Source organism: Harpia harpyja, chromosome 6 (assembly GCF_026419915.1).
Source record: "Harpia harpyja isolate bHarHar1 chromosome 6, bHarHar1 primary haplotype, whole genome shotgun sequence".
NCBI lineage: Eukaryota > Metazoa > Chordata > Aves > Accipitriformes > Accipitridae > Harpia > Harpia harpyja.
This window is the reverse complement of record NC_068945.1, coordinates 9,082,779-9,099,628: the sequence shown is the minus strand read 5'-3', so window position 1 is coordinate 9,099,628 and position 16,850 is coordinate 9,082,779. Positions and strand designations below refer to the sequence as shown.

Sequence of the window (16,850 nt, the reverse complement as noted above, 5' to 3'; positions counted from 1 at the left end):
TATTGATGAGCGGTGCTTGCACAGCATCAAGACTTTCTCTTTTCCCACTTGGCACCCCCCAGCAAGTAGGTTGGGGTTACACAAGAATTTGGAGGGGACACAAGGACAGCTGACCCAAACTGACCAAGGGGATACTGTATGCCATATAACATCATGCTCAGCAGTAAAAATGGAGAGGAGAAGGATTTGGGGAAGGCAGCCATTGCTCAGAGACTGGCTTGGCATTGGTCTGCTTGTGGGAGGTGGTGAGTGATTGCCTTTGCATCACTTTTTCCCCCCATTCCTCTTTCCTTCACTTACTAAACTATCTTTATCTCAACCCATGAGTGTTCTCGCTTTTGCTCTCCCCATCTTGCTGGGGTTGGAGGCTGGGGGGGGGTGTGGTGGTGTGAGTGAGATACTGTGTGGTGCTTAGCCGCAGGCGGGGGTCAAACTGCCACAAAGTGAGAAAAGAAAAACTCAAGAGTCTCTCTGCTGTACACGCAGTCAGGCTTCCACAGAACTACAGCATGTTCCTGTACGCAAGTATCTGCACATATGTGCATCCCAGCACCTGGTCTAATCCACTCACTGCATCACCCCACTCTTTGCCCCAGGACAACACTGGTGCTATGAATTGTCAAGGGATGCGTCATAGCCAGGTGAATCTGAACCACACCTGAACCAGTGCCGAGAGGAATTGGTGTGTGACAGTGGTTGGAGACTGCTACAGCATGCGGAGTCACCCAGCTACTGACCTTACTTGCTGCCTCACGTGATCTGTTGCTTGCAGGGAGGTTGGACTGGGGCTGTTGCAGAGAGCACGGAGGCATGTCTGGACTTTGGCCTGTTACCACTGGCCTGCTCATCCATGTGCGCACCAATGATACTGTCACGGGAGACCTTAACAAACCAAGAGTGGCTACAGGGCGCTGGAGCCCCGGTGCTCTTCTCCTTGGTCCTGCCAGCGGAGAGGAGAGGCTTGGGTAGGAGGGCACCCAACCTGCGGGTTAACACCCGCCTGCCCGGCCAGTGTTGCAGACAGAGCTTTGGCTTTTATGCCCATGGACGCCCTCTTTGAGGAATGGGGAGTGCTGGGGAGACACAGGATGCCACACGGGGCTGGGGCAAGAGGAGATTTTGCAAGAGGCTTTCCAGCCTAGCTAGGAGGGCTTGAGCCTCGGTTCTTCAGGGGATGGTGACCAAAGCCCGAAGAGAAGGGGAGGCACAGGGAGCAGGAAGGAAGCGCCGGGTGAAATGGGTGCACAGGCTTCTGTTGGCGAGCTGCAAGGGGGCACAGCAGGAGCTGGGCTTGGCCACAGCACAGGTAATGCCCTCAGTGGCCAGGGCGCACTCCCACAGCCCTCCCACTGAATAGGGAGGGCAGAGGAGGTGTGCTGACAACAGGGTCAACTGACTTTCCCGGGCAAGGCAAGGTAATGAACTGGGTCATGGTCCATCCGGAGAGCCCAGTCAGGAGAAGAAGGAGACGGGGTCAGCGTGTCAGGGCCCGGAGTGCATCCCTCTTCTAGGAGTTTAGTTGGCTAAGTTAGAGTTTAGGTGGCTGAGTCCAAGTCCAGCTCCTTTGCTGATAAGAGCTCTTGGGAAGAAAGCTAGGAGCAAGGGCCTGTCCCTCCTTTCCCTTGGGAACTGTTTTTAAGCAGAGGCCTTGCCGCTGGCTCCAGCTGTGTTTTACATTGCAGCTGTGTAGCAGTCCTGTCTATGGCTGACCTTGTACCTGCACAGTCTGGACCTTGACCCAGAGCCGCTGGTTCGGCTTTCTGGCTGACCTTGGATCTGCCTCGTCACTAGGGACTTGCTGGGGGATCGCTGGGCTGCACGTGACGCACTGTCTTTGGCCCTCATCCTGACCTGGACGTGCCGTTCTGCATCTTCGTGGTGAGGCCACTGCTTGCGCCTGCGTTGCGCTGCTGACTAGTCTTCCATGGTGGAGCAGCTAGCCCTCAGTGCTCTCTGACACAGAGGCAGGGCTGCCGACAAGGCTGCAATGTAGGTCCAAGGTCCGCTCAGCCATGAGTGAGGCACGTACCAAGATTACAGCCCTGGACTTGAGGCAAGAAGGCTTTGGCTTGTTGAGGGACTCTGGTAGGCAGTATCCCATGGGAGTCGCCCTGGAGGGGAAGGGAGTCCAGGAGGGCTGGTCAGTCTTCAAACGCAATCTCCTCAAAGCACAAGAAGGGTCCATCTGATGTGTGGCAAGTCTAGCAGGCCCGGCAGAAGGCCAGCATGGATGAACAGAGAACTCCTGACGGAGGTTGACAGCGCAAAGGAAGCGCCCCGAAGGCAGAAGTGGGGCCGGGCTGCTCTGGAGGAATAGAGCCATTACCTGAGCGTGGTGGGGTGGAATCTGGAAAGCCCAAAGCTCAGCTGGAGTTGAAACTAGTGAGGAACGTGGAAAGCAACACGAAGGACTTCTATGAATACATTGGCAGTAGAAGGGAGCCTCAGAAAAAGCAGACCCTCTGCCAAATGGGGCAGGGGACCTGGTGACAAAGGACACACAGGGTGCCTTCCTTGCCTCGGCATTTACTTGCTAAGGTCTGCTCTGAGGCCTTAGGTCCCCGAGCTTAGTGGCAAAATCTGGCAGTGGTGTGGAGCGTTACCCATGGTAGAGCAAGACTACGTTGGGGACCAAAAGGCAAGCTGGACATACGCAAGTCCACGGGTCCACCTGAAATGTGGCCAAAGGTGCTGAGGGAGCTGACCAAAGTCACTGCAAAGCTGCTCTCCTCTTTGAGAGGTCACAGTGAGCAGGGGAGGTTCCTGATGATTTGGGGAGGCCTATAGCACGTCTTCTCCCCGGCCATCTCCCCCAAAAGGCAGGAAAGAGCCCCCAGAGAACTACAGGCTCGTCAGCCTAATCCCTGGCCCTGGGAAGATCACAGAGCAAATCCTCACAAAAACGACTTCCAGTTGTACGAAGGACAAGAAACTGATTGGGAGAAGACAGCACAGATTTACCACGGGCAAATTACACCCAACCAACCTGATAGCTTTCCACAGTGCGCCAAGTATTCACTTGAATGCGCGGAGAGCAGCGAGTGTTGTTCACCTGGACTGTGGTCTCTTTGCCACAGTTTCCCATAGTAACCCTGTAGCCAAATGGTTGAGGTACGGTCTGGGAAAGTGGAAGGCAAGGTGGGTGAGTAACTGGCTGGACTAGTGGGCTTAAGGGGTTGTGATCAGCTGTTCAAACTAACTGGCAGCAAGTTTACTATTTGCGTTTCCTGGGGACCGATACTGGGGCCAATACTGTTTAGTGCCTTTTTTAAAAAGACCGCAGGTCAAGAGACACGGTCATGCCGTGCCACAGGCTCCTTCTGCACTCCGCTCAACCCATCTCAAACTCCTCCCTGTTGGTCTCTCTCAGAGAGCTACCCTGCATGCTTTCAGAGGCTGTTTGAGGCTATGTGCTTGCTTCTTCCCTGCCCTAAGCATACTCTGCATGCAGTGGGGTTCTTCTAGTCTACTTCCTACTTTCATGTCCCTCCAGTGGTACCGTGTGTTCTCCTTGGACTCCTCTGCTTCTTTCTTGGTCTTTGTGAGGCTACTCTTTGCTCCCTCAGCATTCTTTCAGTCCTTCTCCTGTATTTTTTCACCTCTCCAAGCTACTGTATGCTCTCTGGGTCTCTCTCTTGCCTAATTTTTTCCACCTTTCTGAGGCTAGTCTTTGTTATCCTTTACATTTGCAGGCTTTATGCTATTTTCTTACCTTCTCTGAGACTACTCTGTCTTCTCTGAGGTTCTTTCTGGCTCTCTTTAGTCTCTCAGGCTCTTCAAGGCTGCTTTGTTCTCTGGGACTCTCTCAACCTCTCCACTTCTTCCCTAGCATCTCCAAAGCTGCTATGGCTGCCTTGCAGGCTTTCAGTCTGATCCTTCCTCTCACTGAGGTGACTGTGGAGCACTTTCAGGCTTTCTGCTGTATTTCCACCCCCCCACTTTTCTGAAGTTAAACTGGGTTTTCTGGGGCTGTTTCAGTCTCTCTTCAAGGTTCGTGGCATCTCAGCAGCTACTCTTTCTCCTGGGACTTTTTCAGCCTCCTTGCTTGTTTCTTCCCTTTTCCAAGGCTATTCTCTGTTGCTCTTTCAGCCTCTCTCCTTCCTTAGCAGCTGCAGGCATACTCTCCTAGGGCTCTTTCAGAATCTCTGCTACTTTCTTGTTATTGTCAAGGTCTCTGGTGTGCTCACCATGGTTCTTTCAGGCTTTCTACTAGTTTCTTTGCCTCTTTGAGGCTACTCTGTGTTCTCCGAGTCTTTTACAGATTTTGGCTCATTTTCTCTTCTGTGGTGCTACTCTTTGGGGTACTTTCAAGCTCTCTGCCTTTTTTTTTTTTTTTTTTTGGTCTTCTCTGAGGCCACCCTTGGTACTACTGGGTACTCTGGAGCTCCTTTAATATCTCTGATACTTTCTTGTTATTGCTGAGCCTCTTCGGTATTCTCTGGGGAGTCCTTTGCCTTGTCTGTTTGTTTCTTGGCCTCTGACACTGCTACATTTTTTTTCCTTGGGCACTTACAGGCTTTCTTCCCTTCTTTGAGGCTACTTTATGTTCTCTGAATCTCTTTCAGACTCTCTGTTGCTTTGTTGGCTTCTGCTTGGCTCCACTGTTTCATCTGGGGATCTTTCAGACCATCTTCTACTTTCCCGGCATTTGGAGGGCTCTTCTGTGATCTTTTTCTACCTCAGTGTTTAATAAATTTTCACAGTTTCTCTGAGACTTCTCAGTGTCCTCTGGATGTCTTTCAAGCTCTCTACTACTTTGTCTTCTCTTCGACTATTCTGTATTCTCTGGGACACTTGCAAACTCTTTCCTGTATTACCAGGCTCTCAAAACCAATTTGCTGTTCTTTGGGGATCTTTCACACCTATTTCTGTTTTATTAGAGTATTGTTTTGAAGGAGGATGAGAGAGGATGGGGGGGAGGGATCTTTTCAGAGATGCAAGAGCTTCAAGAGCTCTGGACTTCAACTGCAGTGGAGTTGGAATAGATCTCTGTGTCACCTTTTGGAATTTTTTTTGTTCCCTTTTGGTTTTGGTGGTAGTTGGGGTTAGGAGAGAAATGAGCTCAAAGAGGCACCTTTTAAAAAATCCTTTATTTTTATATCATCCTAGTAAAAATCTTTTATATAAAGGCGAAAGTAGGTATTGCATAGAAGAAACACTGGTGCAAACATCACCTGGTGGGAATGGCATGTTGTTTCTTAGTGTCTACTATCTACTGCACAACAGATGGCTAGCCCATAGGCAAACATCTCCAGGTTTCCCCCATGCCAGCTACAGGATGAAGCTGCTCAACTCTATGGAAAGAGATTATACCAGAGTTACGTGTGCCCTATTCCATGCTGCTCCCAAGAACCATCTGCTGGGAAAACCCCCTTTTCCTTCTTGCCTTCTCTATGCCCGACTAATACGTTGCCCAAGAAAGACCACGAGGATCAGTTCGGCTGCCCTCTGCTTGCACCTTTCCTGTGTGTGAGTTTGTATTTCATGCATAGAAATGGGGGGTGGACACAGGATAGGAGAGTTGGCCTAACATGACCATAGCCCAGGAACTCAATGCATGACACATACAAGGCATCTTCTGTCATCTTGGAGACATTTATGCCATCGATTTTCTCATCTCACATGCTACTTAGCTATGGACACTTCTTTTGAGTGCCCTCCACCTGGGCTTCCTATAACTAACAGCCTTGGTACCACCAGGAGGGAACAGAATTCACTGCTATCACTTCAACAGCTTTCAAGTAGAGGTTCTTCACGCAGTTCTCCTATTATGTCTCTACTTAAGTTCTGCTGCAGCTTCTAAGCGTGAAGCACAGTGAGACAGCAGGTATGCTCCAGTCTGAAGGAACACTCAGAGAAACAGCACATTCACACACTTGAACTGTGCTTTCATGAATTAGAGATACAGAGAGGTATGCATTTATATAAATCAATATTTGTGTATATTAAAGATACTTTTACTCAGTATCAGTTTTTATTTAAAAACATGCTAAAAACTTATAGTTAAATAATCAGAGTGACATTTGGGGAAAACACACAGACAGCCACCCACCAGCATAAGCAAAAAAAGTGCATACATACATGAGCCAAAGCTCCCTTTGACCAGTTTACAGGACAGTTAGTGCCTTCTCTGACAAACTGACTGATGCAGCCTCACACTTTCCAGGGCTGTTTTTTGTTGCCTGGAAAATGGCATTACTTTCCTGCTCCTTTCAGGATGTCTGTCATCACCTCCCACATCAGAGAGTCAGTTAGAGACACAAATCAGCCCTGCTTTTGACTCCCTTCCTGTAGGTGGCTTCATAGAGATGAATACATGAAGCTTGTGTAACTATCTCACTTAATACTGTGCTTAAAATGCCAAAAGTAGTCATAAAAAAAAGATTTCAGGATCTATGCTGCTAGATCATGAAATGGAATGAAGCATTCTAGAAAAATAAGTTTGGATGGAAGGCAAAGTAGCTGAGTTTGCAACTACACATTTCATCTCTGAGTTACTCATAAACATTTTTTATTTCCTTATTACTTTCACTAATATATTTTACCATATTTTGTACAAAAACTGACTGCAGATTAAAATTTAAGATGTGGCAGGTACCACTGTGCGACCCAAAAGGACAGAGATGATGCTCCTGCTCAGCCCTGCACCCTGCTCTTTTTGAACACCAGAGAAAGCTAGAGAAAGCTAAGCACCTCTGCCCAAAGGGAGAATGCAGTGGAGCCATCAGATGAAAATCGTCCTGTCTTTTCTTGCAAAAATGGGAACGCATCTTAGCAACTTTGGATACAGTCTTACATGTAGCAGCAAGTACATTGGGCATCAGGGCCCCTTCTTCAACATGGAACATCCATCTCCAGTGGGGCTCAGATGCACCTGGTCCCAATTTTTGTTAGAAATGGAAGTAAAACTGGATTCAGTTTCTGTGCTTTCCCTCTGCTTCTTCCCTGACTCTTTCAAAGGCAATCCAAGTGAAATAGCTGAACCCATATGGCATTGTCTGCTTCAGTGGGAAAGAAGAGCCCTGTGAAACTTCGGGCATTGTGCTCATATGGGCAAGGGCCATGCTCTAAGAATAGTAACCTCCTTCTTCACTGCAACACACAAATTCATCTCTGTCTCCCACACATTCACACTTCTTCCTGTCACACTGATTTCATAGAAACTCAAAAAAGTAACACATAGGCCACAAAAAACACTATTGCTGCCAGATGTACAGATGCATGCAGGACCTACTAGGAAGATAAACAGGGGACTAAAAACTCCCAGATATGAAGTGGCTCAACAGCTATTTCAGCCCACAAGGAAAAGATAAGGTGAATGATACAATGTAAATGATACCTTTTAAGAGTTTAAAGTATAAATATTCAGACTGGACATTAAGAGAAAACTTGTTTACCAGAGGAGTAGTTTGACATGGCATGGCTCTGAAAGGCACAACATCTCCATCCTCAACAGTTTCTGAAACTCAGCCCAATAACGTCACAGTAAACCGCACCTCACATAGATGACAGTACCCCTTTCAGAGTGACATTGGATGAGGTAACCTCTGAAGGTCACTTCTGACTGCTGCTAATACAAAAAGCAGTGTTTCTTTCAGAGCTGAGTCGAGCCCTGACTGGAGTTAAATCAGAACATCCTCCAATGTCTGAGCCTTTCCTTCTTCCTTCGCAAAACAGCAAAAACCTGGAACAACTGACAAATGGGGGCTGCCTGCAACGAAGCAGCATTCAAACTAGAGAAATACATGTTCAAGTTTTCTAACAGGAATGTTGGTAAAAAAACGCGTTGCAGTGAGCTCTGAACTACCCCATTTGATGGACTTGGCAATTCGTCAGCAAGAACCAGTTCTGTACTGAAGGTGTGACAAACACATACAGTCTCTGAGTGCTGTTTTAGAAATTGCCCCTTCCCTGCATCATCTGGTCACCTTTAATCCAACCGCATTTTCCAGCTCAAGGAGACAGCCGTCATCTGCCTGAGGAAACCCCTTCAATGAAGGGTATGCCACGACAATGTTGCCATCAAATTGCCATCCCCTTCCCTCATATCCAGCAGCATCCCATGCCTTGGGCAAACTTTTTGAAACAGACAACACAATCCGTGAAGTCTGCTGCCAACTGGCCAGTAGGTCAGACTGCAATCTCTCGCCTTCATGCCAGGGAGCAGTAACTTGCTTAGTCAGTACTTTTAGCTTTCAAAGCAGCATGATATCAAAGTGGCCTGACACTACTTTGGGTGATTAAAGGCATTGGAACTTTGCCTCACAGGAGTAGGAAGCTCACCATCTGGTCCAATGGGAAGGCATTGCATTCCATCTGAGGAAAGAGCCTCTGATTTGAAAGGAACCACCTTTGTTACAGTAAGGGCATCAAGGCCCTGATAAAGGTAGATGATGCCTCCCCACGGACTTGAGAAAAGTTACATCTTTATTTGCTCGCACCAACTGTCAACTCTGAAAAACATGTCCTCTGGAGATCGCACAGTGGTTCCCAAATTAATGTACAATAAATGTGTAAAACCAAAACCAGTAAGAAGTTATAAGTCAGGCAACTAAATTCTAAGCTATATCCATCATAATAATCATCATCATCATTATCATAATAAAAAAGTATACACCGTAAGGTACAAGAAGCTGCAAAGCAAAGCAGCTCCAATTCCTAGGACTCTCAGTTAGAGTGGCTTTTCCGAGTCTTCCAGTAAATTGGATATGAGGGTTGAAAACTTAATGGAAGACTTTGAAGAATTCTCCCTTGAAGCTGAACACACATTATTTTTGCACATATAGCATGGATTAGTAGAGCAAAACATGTTCTTAAGTTAAGAAACATTCTTAAAGCAGATCTATGATTTCATGTAGAAAATCCATTTGTTTGGGGGGTTTCCCCCCTCTTTGGCAAATAAATGGCAAGTGTGAAACAGACAAAAAAATGAGTCAAATAACAAGCTGTGGTAATAACCGGACAAGTAAGAACAAAGTAGATCGGTCAATGGGATGGATTCCCTCAGCAGGGCTAGGCTTGATGCTCTTTGAGGTCATTCCTTTTGTTCATTTTTATGAGTCAGAAGGGTTGATGTGATAATGTTTCAGAGGCTTTAGGCATCGTATTTTTTGCCAGTCCTGTGAATCTGCTGGAAGAGTGTCATGGAGAAGGCCATGCCAAGAATCTGAAGGAAAACAAAGAATAAGGGCTTCAGTACAGGGAGGCTGCCAAAACTGCACTGCTGACCTGTGTTCATGGTCCAGCTATAGTTTTAAAAGACAATCTACACTAGCCATATCTCTCAAGCTTCAAACTGATCAGTAAACTTGGATCTGTGCTGTTCAGGCACACAGTGATGTCCAGAGATGTATCTGTCAGAGCACGGATAGAGGCAAAAAGCTCTCACGGCTCTTTGTCATACATGCAACAGTTTTTCAGAATCAATACACATGAGTCACTCTTCCTTTTTACCCAACAACTTGTGCTTGTTTAGCCAGATAACTGTAACTGAAAACATCAGATTCCGGTATTCTCCCCCAAAAGTACAGCAGTGATACAGGAACCCCAAAACCTTAACAGATTATAATGGATACTTCTGCATTTCTTTTTTAAAACACGTTAACCTACTCAGTTCAGTGGCCATGATTTGACTCATTTTAGCAATTTCTAGAACTTGCTTCCAAAATTTAAATAAACAGTTCTCTAAGGGACAGCATAAGAAATGCCTAAACATGGGAACTCCAAAGTGGTGCTCTGAAGTCAAAATGCAGGTAAGCAAAACCCCACCGTAGCATGTCTGCCTTGCGGGACTGACTACTGACCTGCTTCCTTTCTGAGCAGATGGCCTTAAATGAACTCATAAAACAAATCTGACATTTTTGAAATCATGATCAAACTCAAAGCGGCTGAGCACCACTTTTCACACAGCAGAATCAAGAATGCTGACAGCCAATCAAAGCCATGTTGACAAACATCATACCAGTATTACCTGCATTATGAGGATGCACATCCCAACTGAACCAAGGACATGCTTATTCTCATCGAACCAGGTCATAACTCTCTCATAACATCCCTGAAATGATGAAAGATGAAAATTGAAATCCCAAGGTCATGTTTTCTTTCATGTGCATTCCCTCTATTTTCTTCCTTCCCACCCCTCCCTAAGCCTTGTCCTGGGCAAAGCGAGCCTTACCGTTTTCCACACTAATTCGGTGGAGTTCCGTCCACAGTCTTGTGAGTTTTCCGTACAACATCGATCTGGGACAGTGTTTTCTCCCAGCACTGGGTACCAATCCGTAAAGTCATTCACACCACAGCATTTCATCTGTGGCAAAAGTAAAGGATTAATAAATTAACTAGCACAATTTGTGACTCATGCACCAGCACAAACTTTTACTTCCACTAAACCACTGCATATTTTCAAAAGGGCTGCCACAACACTTTTGTATTTTTAAAGTGCTTTGTGCTCAGTGATCACTAAAACCAAATACTCAACAACATAAAAAAAAAACCCAAAGAAAATAAATGGTCCCATGCCTAAGGTCTGTTAGTCTTCTTGTCACAGAGACATGAGCCCAAACACCAAAACCTAAGGTAATCTGCCCACAACTACTGAACAGCAAAAGCCTAGCTGCCAAAGCTGCAGTTCTACCTATGCAGTTCTACCCATGCAGGTTTCGCTGCTTGTCCTCTGTTTCAGATCATCTCTGTGGCTGTGATAAGCACAGAGAATCTCAGAGAGAGGTAAGCATCTTTCACCTTACAGAGTACACTTTGATCCTGGGTTTCACAGTACTCCCCTAGATGTTCAAGAGTGCAAAATCAGAAACAAAAGCCTGCATTATCCAACTTTTAGACTTGGCATCAATGCCACAGTTAACAGACTGCAGCCGTCTTTATGGTCAAATTGTTATTTTTCTTCTATTGAGAAAATACGTTACCTCTGCTTGAATGATATTCCACGCATTTTTCAGTCCAACATTATTTTCTGAATTGTATAGCTTCATACCTTCCTTCAAATCCTTCTTTGCACTCTCACTGACCTGCATCATGTAAAAAATACAGAAAGTCAACGCAATGCTGTTTAGAGGAAAGGAACAAATGGTACAGACTTGCACATAGAATGTATCTCCCTTACCTTCTCTCACCACAAACTTAACCTGGGTAGAAAAGCTCCATCATAGCTTCAAGACTCTCACAAGTCAGTGGGACCTTTCAGCACCTGCCAAGGCCTAGTCTCTCCCTCAGATTGCAAAATACTGGATTAATTCTCATGAGACAGGAGGCAAAACAGCTTCCCCTCTACTAAGAGTCCATCACACAGTCATCATCTGATTCAAACTAACTGAAGAGGGATCAGCAGAGATCTGCTGAGTTTACTTTTAACTGTGCCAGAGATAGCTGTTGGCAATACCCACAGCAGCCTCTCTTGCCTGTAACCTATGGCCTACTTTAATTTGCTAATATCATTAACACCAGAGTCCCAGCCTCCCAACCTTAACACAGTTATCCCTTGCACAGGTTCAGGCAGGCTATAATAAATGGCCAATACAAAATCGATTTAAAAAGGGCATTATTATTGTTCTCCTTGTGCGGACAGGCTTGTAGGATTTATGATTTTCAAATGTACTCTTCTTTCTTTAGAGGAGGACATTGGAATGCTCAATGGGAGATCTGAGATGTCCCATTTCTTGTATAAATTTCAGTCTGAGCCCGGAGTCCTGGATGCAGGTAGAATGTACCTTGGCTCTGACAGCAGTGAGCTGGCAGCAGAGAAAGGATTAACCTATGGTTCCTGGCATAAAGGTCAACTATATTATAAGATCTGTTTCATCCCTCTTTGACAACCCATTCAAAACCAGAAGTTCACCGCAGCTCCCTGAAAGTGGCAGGCATCATAATGACAACCTGGGAAGAGATACAAATCTGGTAGGAGCTCAGTTTTAAAATCAGTCTGGACATGCTCATACTGTAAGGCTCTGTCCTGTGTTTAGCAGTTCTCCAGTTCCCCAAGGATATTTCCAGTCTTGCCAATCTGACAGGCCAGCCAGTTGTGCCTACTTCACTTACGCTCTACTAGAGAGCAGATTCCTACAGATGGGCTTTATGAGAAGCTGCCTTTTGATCTGCCCTGCACCCTTGTCAAACTCTCTGGGACTGCCCAGTCAAGTGAGACAGCTGGTGGCATCTGGAATAACCTGTGAATATCCCAGGACTCTCTCCTCTGGTCCTGTTCAGGGTTGGCCCTAAGAAGCTAACCAGGTCTTAAGCAGGACCTCCCACAACCCAGGTCCACAAGATGATCAGCTTCTTGCAGAGACATCAAACAGCTATGCTGAAGGCTATCTTAGCTTTTAGGAGAAGACTAAAAGGGAGGCCCTGGACCCTGGTTTTATTTCAGGGAGGAAATTGTAAAGCTCAGGGGGTTCTTCTCTCCTGTTTGCTTTCCTTATCACTTCCTCCTCCCCCTGCAGAAGCAGTTTACAGAAAACAGCCAAGATCTCAAGGTTAAACCTTCACCAAAGTGAAGAGCAAGGAGAACCCACATATCTCCATCAAAGAAGAGCAAACTGAACATGGTTTACATTCTAGTACAGATAATTAATCTATATGGCACATTTGCTTACCTTGTCCATATAAACAAAGAACAAAATGAGTAATATCAGCTCTGCCAGGAGAATTATCAGCAAAACGATGAAAAACTAAAACAAAGAAAAAACAGACAGTGTATACACACTTGCCAACTAGAGAGCAAACCTGGGGCTGCTAGAAACTCTGAAGACTATAGACCTTGTCCTCTAAGCCTTTCCTCTACTGCCAAAACCATGCAAGTTTGATTTCAAACTATTCAGGTATATTAATACTATATTGCCAGTAAAGCTCCTGTAGGTCTCACCATCAATGCGGAAGCTCACTGTCTAGCACTCTCTACATCTTGGGTTTTGCCCTACTACCAGCTTGCAGGTTTCAGCAATGCTTTTGTCTTGCTTTTTTTTGACTGCTGTCACAGCACACAGCCCTGGTAGTCTCTTTCCTTCATACAGACTATAGAACAGATGCTAAACCCATTACCACAAAGACCAATGGGACGTGCCTTAGGAGCGATTCCCTAGCAGGTGGGCTTTAACCACATCTGACTGCCTGTTGGAACAGTCATTGTTTTACTCAACATTTCTATTGCCAGCTCTCTGTAGCTGAAATCTCCCTCTGCAGGGGCATCCCAAGTTTGAGCTCCATTAGTTTCTCACTACTTTTCATGCCCACTAGTTGCCTTTATGTTCTAGTGGACTGCCACATAGGCATGGCATCCCCCACACGGATGTAGTATGCAGTGCAGCAAGCTCTCCAATTGGAAACTCACGATAACTATGATAGTATGAAAAGACTTTTGCAGAACCTTGTAAGAATATAAACACACTTAAAAAAAAACAAAACACAAATTCAGCTGGTGTTGCAGTGTGGGTAGACCTCATTACTATTCTCTGTTTGCTTTCCTAGTGGTACAATGTACAAAACCATGCAGCAGATAGCAAAAAATAGGTGCACATTTGTCCTCCAGTTTAATACTCTGAGGTGGTCTAAGGAATGCTGCCCAGCTGTTCCCCAACACCATGTAAGGGAGACTTTTACACAAGGAAAACTCATGTGCTCCTTAATGTCACAGCACCTGTGATTCATAAGCTGTGACTGAACTGGAAGCTGTCTACTTTGAAAGCCCCCCTCTCACCTGCCACAATACTTCTCTCCTTGGGGTGGAGAGAAACATGATGAAGCCTCCTGGGTTTATGCAAGAGGAGTGACCCACACTGTGTTTTTTGAGAGGGGTTACCAACCTCTGTGCTTTGGTGCTGGACAAAGACTACCAAGGATCAGATTTTTTTTTTTTTATTGGTAAGGCCTGGTAGAGACCTTGACTTCTTAACTTTGGGTCAGATGGTTTCCACCAACCTCTGACAAAGGCCTTAGATAAGGGCAAAGTAGAAAATAGCCATGAGAGGCTTTGAGTGGTGTCCAAAAGCAGCTGTGGCTTAAGATTTTTCAGTCAATCTTTCTAACAGACATTTCCAGAAGGGCTATCCAGGTTGACCCTAGAGTTCGTGTTTAACCATTCAGAGGTAACTGATAGTAATTTGCTTTGCTGTCTAATACATTAGGGCACAGAGTAACAAGGATTCATTTGCTAATACACCAATGATATCACTGTGAACACCAATGATATCACTGTGAACAAAGGTGTGGGATGTCATACTGCAAGCATAGAGAAGATTGAAAGCCAAGAGCAATGTTACAGTGATCCACAAGACTATTTTGCACCGGTCATTTAAATAAAATAATAACAAAGCAACAATCACTGGTCTTAGTGAAAAGAAGTATTGACATCTTACGCTCAACAGGAGGCACTTGTTTTCCTTGATAGCACCTAGGCAGCCCAGAAAGCCGGTCACCATGATGACTGTGCCAATGGCAATGACTAGGTTGGCAGCTGAAAGCGACGGAAAGCTGGGAGAAAATGTGGCGAAGTTTCCTTGCGACACTGACAGCCAGATGCCCACACCCAGCAGCCCACAGCCGCATAACTGCAAAGAGATAAACCAAAGAAAAGTTTCACCGTTAAAATAAATGGCACTGGCTCCTTGCCCCCGACCCTGAAAGGAAAGAATTTCTCAAGCAAATTTTCAGGTAACTGTTCTGCAGTAATGCTCTCATTGGCTTGGTGCTGAAACAAAGTGAAACTAAATGTTCTTACCTAGACTTGGTCATGTCACCTATACTTATAAATCTATTCAAAAGCCACTGGATGGCAGAATTCTCTTTTTAAAAATTCAGCACATGAAACCAGGGCTACCCATGATCTCCCAACAGCACAACCCAATGCAATTTTTCCGTAGGAAGACAAAAAATGTTATTTGAAGGAATGCTCTATTGCACTTTATTTCTGCAGTCATCTACAATGTCTCAGAGTACCCAGGCCCATATTTCCTCATCCTAGGGTAAGCAAGGGAAGTCCTGGAGATAATTACAATCAATAGTATCATTTCAATAAATATTTGTCATAAAATGCCCAGTCCCAGTAGCCAGGTTGGGTTTTAGTATGAGTTCTCATAGCTTTACTGTTTGCCAGTGCTCAATGTCACAAAAACCAGATTTCTAGGTTTATTATCTACAGGAAGCTCAACTTCTGCTACTCTATCAGTGAGAGAACCTGAAGGAAATGCAAAGCTGCTAATAAAACATAAAATTAACTTCACTTTGCTTCTCACTCTTAACAATACCATGTCTGGTTAAGGAAATAAGGTTTCCCACCCTAAGTCACGGGGCAGGTCTTCAGAACAATGGCCAAGTTGCACTACAGGGGGCCTAAAAGCTGGCCATCTTTTAGTACTTGCACAAAATGGCTGTTATACAACTTCCCTTCTGATCACTGTGCAGTGAAATCAGAAGTAGGAGTTAGTCGCACTTTAATTAAATCTGTGAGCTACTGAACAGTACAATTACAGTTTCCTACCAAATCTAGCCTTTGCGAAGGTCAGAAGTTAGATTCACATCACCTTCACTGGGATGGAGATCAGAGTCCACCCCCACCCCCACCCCCACACACTCCGAGTATTTTGCCCCAATTTACTTGGACCACTGCATGGGAAAACCAAACTAGCACCTAACCATTAGTGACAGTGATATCCCAAAGGTGCTGGTGCTCATCTGTCAGCAGTGAGGATCAAGAGGAGCAAAAGTTCTTGCCATCTAGCAGGTTCACCACACCAAGCCCACCCCATTGTGCTTGCATAAACTTACAACTTCTACTCAAACTAGAAATTCAATGTCAGAGAACAGTACCTCCACTAAAACAGGGTTCAGTCCTGCCTTGTGATGAGCACTAATCTGGCATGATGAAGAGCCACAGACCTAACTTTATGGGCAAATATCCCCACTTCTGCCTGAGGTGATTTTACCAGCAGGGCAGATAGTTCAGGGTACAACTGGCTCCTTTTGGGCTTGCTGCTTCACAGAACATGAAAGAAAAACTAGAATAGTATCTTCTTGCATTCATGTCACCTTATCTATGAGTCAGGCTTATATTTTCATAATCATATGCATGGTTATTTTCTTTTACTTCCCCTGTGACCCTTCTGTCCCCTCTGAGCCCTCTTCCTAGTTTGCTTGAAGCTTTTGAAACTGCTTTGCGTCTAGGGAGATTCACCAGTTTGGTGAAGAATTGTGACCAGGAGTAGGCCTTATGCAAGATGCTCACAGGCATTGCCATGGAAAGCGGACTAAAGCGTCTCCCAATGTACCAAGTCCGTAAGAGCTAACATCACGCAAAGCATAAAAATACAGGGTTGTGTAGGCAGAGAAAGAGAATAAGAGATGGGAGATTAACTATACTGCATTGGTGGTTATTTCCAGGCCCCCTTGCACCTAAGCATTAGCTTAGCAATCTGGAACCCCCCCCTCAACTGTCTGAAGCTCACAAACACATGCATTGGGTAACACAGAGGAAATTTTCAGCATTCTTGTCAGGAGGCTGGGAAGCACCTCTGCTTCCAAAACTCAACACACAGTAACTCCACAGAGTGAGCTGGGGAGCTTTACATCACTGGGTGTGGATAAATGTCACAACATCTGTTTCCTGTAACAGGGCTGGATGCAGCTGTAACATGAGTGTGTGTAGCAGGAAAAAGTCAAATAGCTACTATCCCTATGAAAAGACTGGTACAAAACATACACACATGCATGTGGCAGGAAAGGGCTACAGGACTTTCATCTCTTCCCCCAAATCCGTCCTCTCCACTTAATAGTCTTGAAGTGATTTCTCATTGCCTTTCATGATATATCAGCAAGGTCAATGGGAACTTGGAGTAGTAGAGAAC

General features: G+C 45.4%; 1 protein-coding gene across 5 annotated transcripts in view; it reads right to left on the bottom strand.

The window, feature by feature from the left end:
- Positions 1-5,071: 5,071 nt before the first annotated feature.
- The window catches only part of TSPAN9 (tetraspanin 9), a 199,437-nt gene continuing 187,658 nt past the window's right edge, over positions 5,072-16,850 (bottom strand). For all 5 annotated transcript variants that reach the window (XM_052789656.1, XM_052789652.1, XM_052789654.1 and 2 more), the window contains 6 exons: positions 14,367-14,558; positions 12,609-12,683; positions 10,923-11,024; positions 10,175-10,306; positions 9,971-10,054; positions 5,072-9,166 (listed from right to left, as the gene is read on the bottom strand). In XM_052789656.1, coding sequence (XP_052645616.1) covers positions 9,095-9,166; positions 9,971-10,054; positions 10,175-10,306; positions 10,923-11,024; positions 12,609-12,683; positions 14,367-14,558 — 657 coding nt within the window. In that variant the 3' untranslated portion in view covers positions 5,072-9,094. The remainder of the gene's footprint in view (positions 9,167-9,970; positions 10,055-10,174; positions 10,307-10,922; positions 11,025-12,608; positions 12,684-14,366; positions 14,559-16,850) is intronic.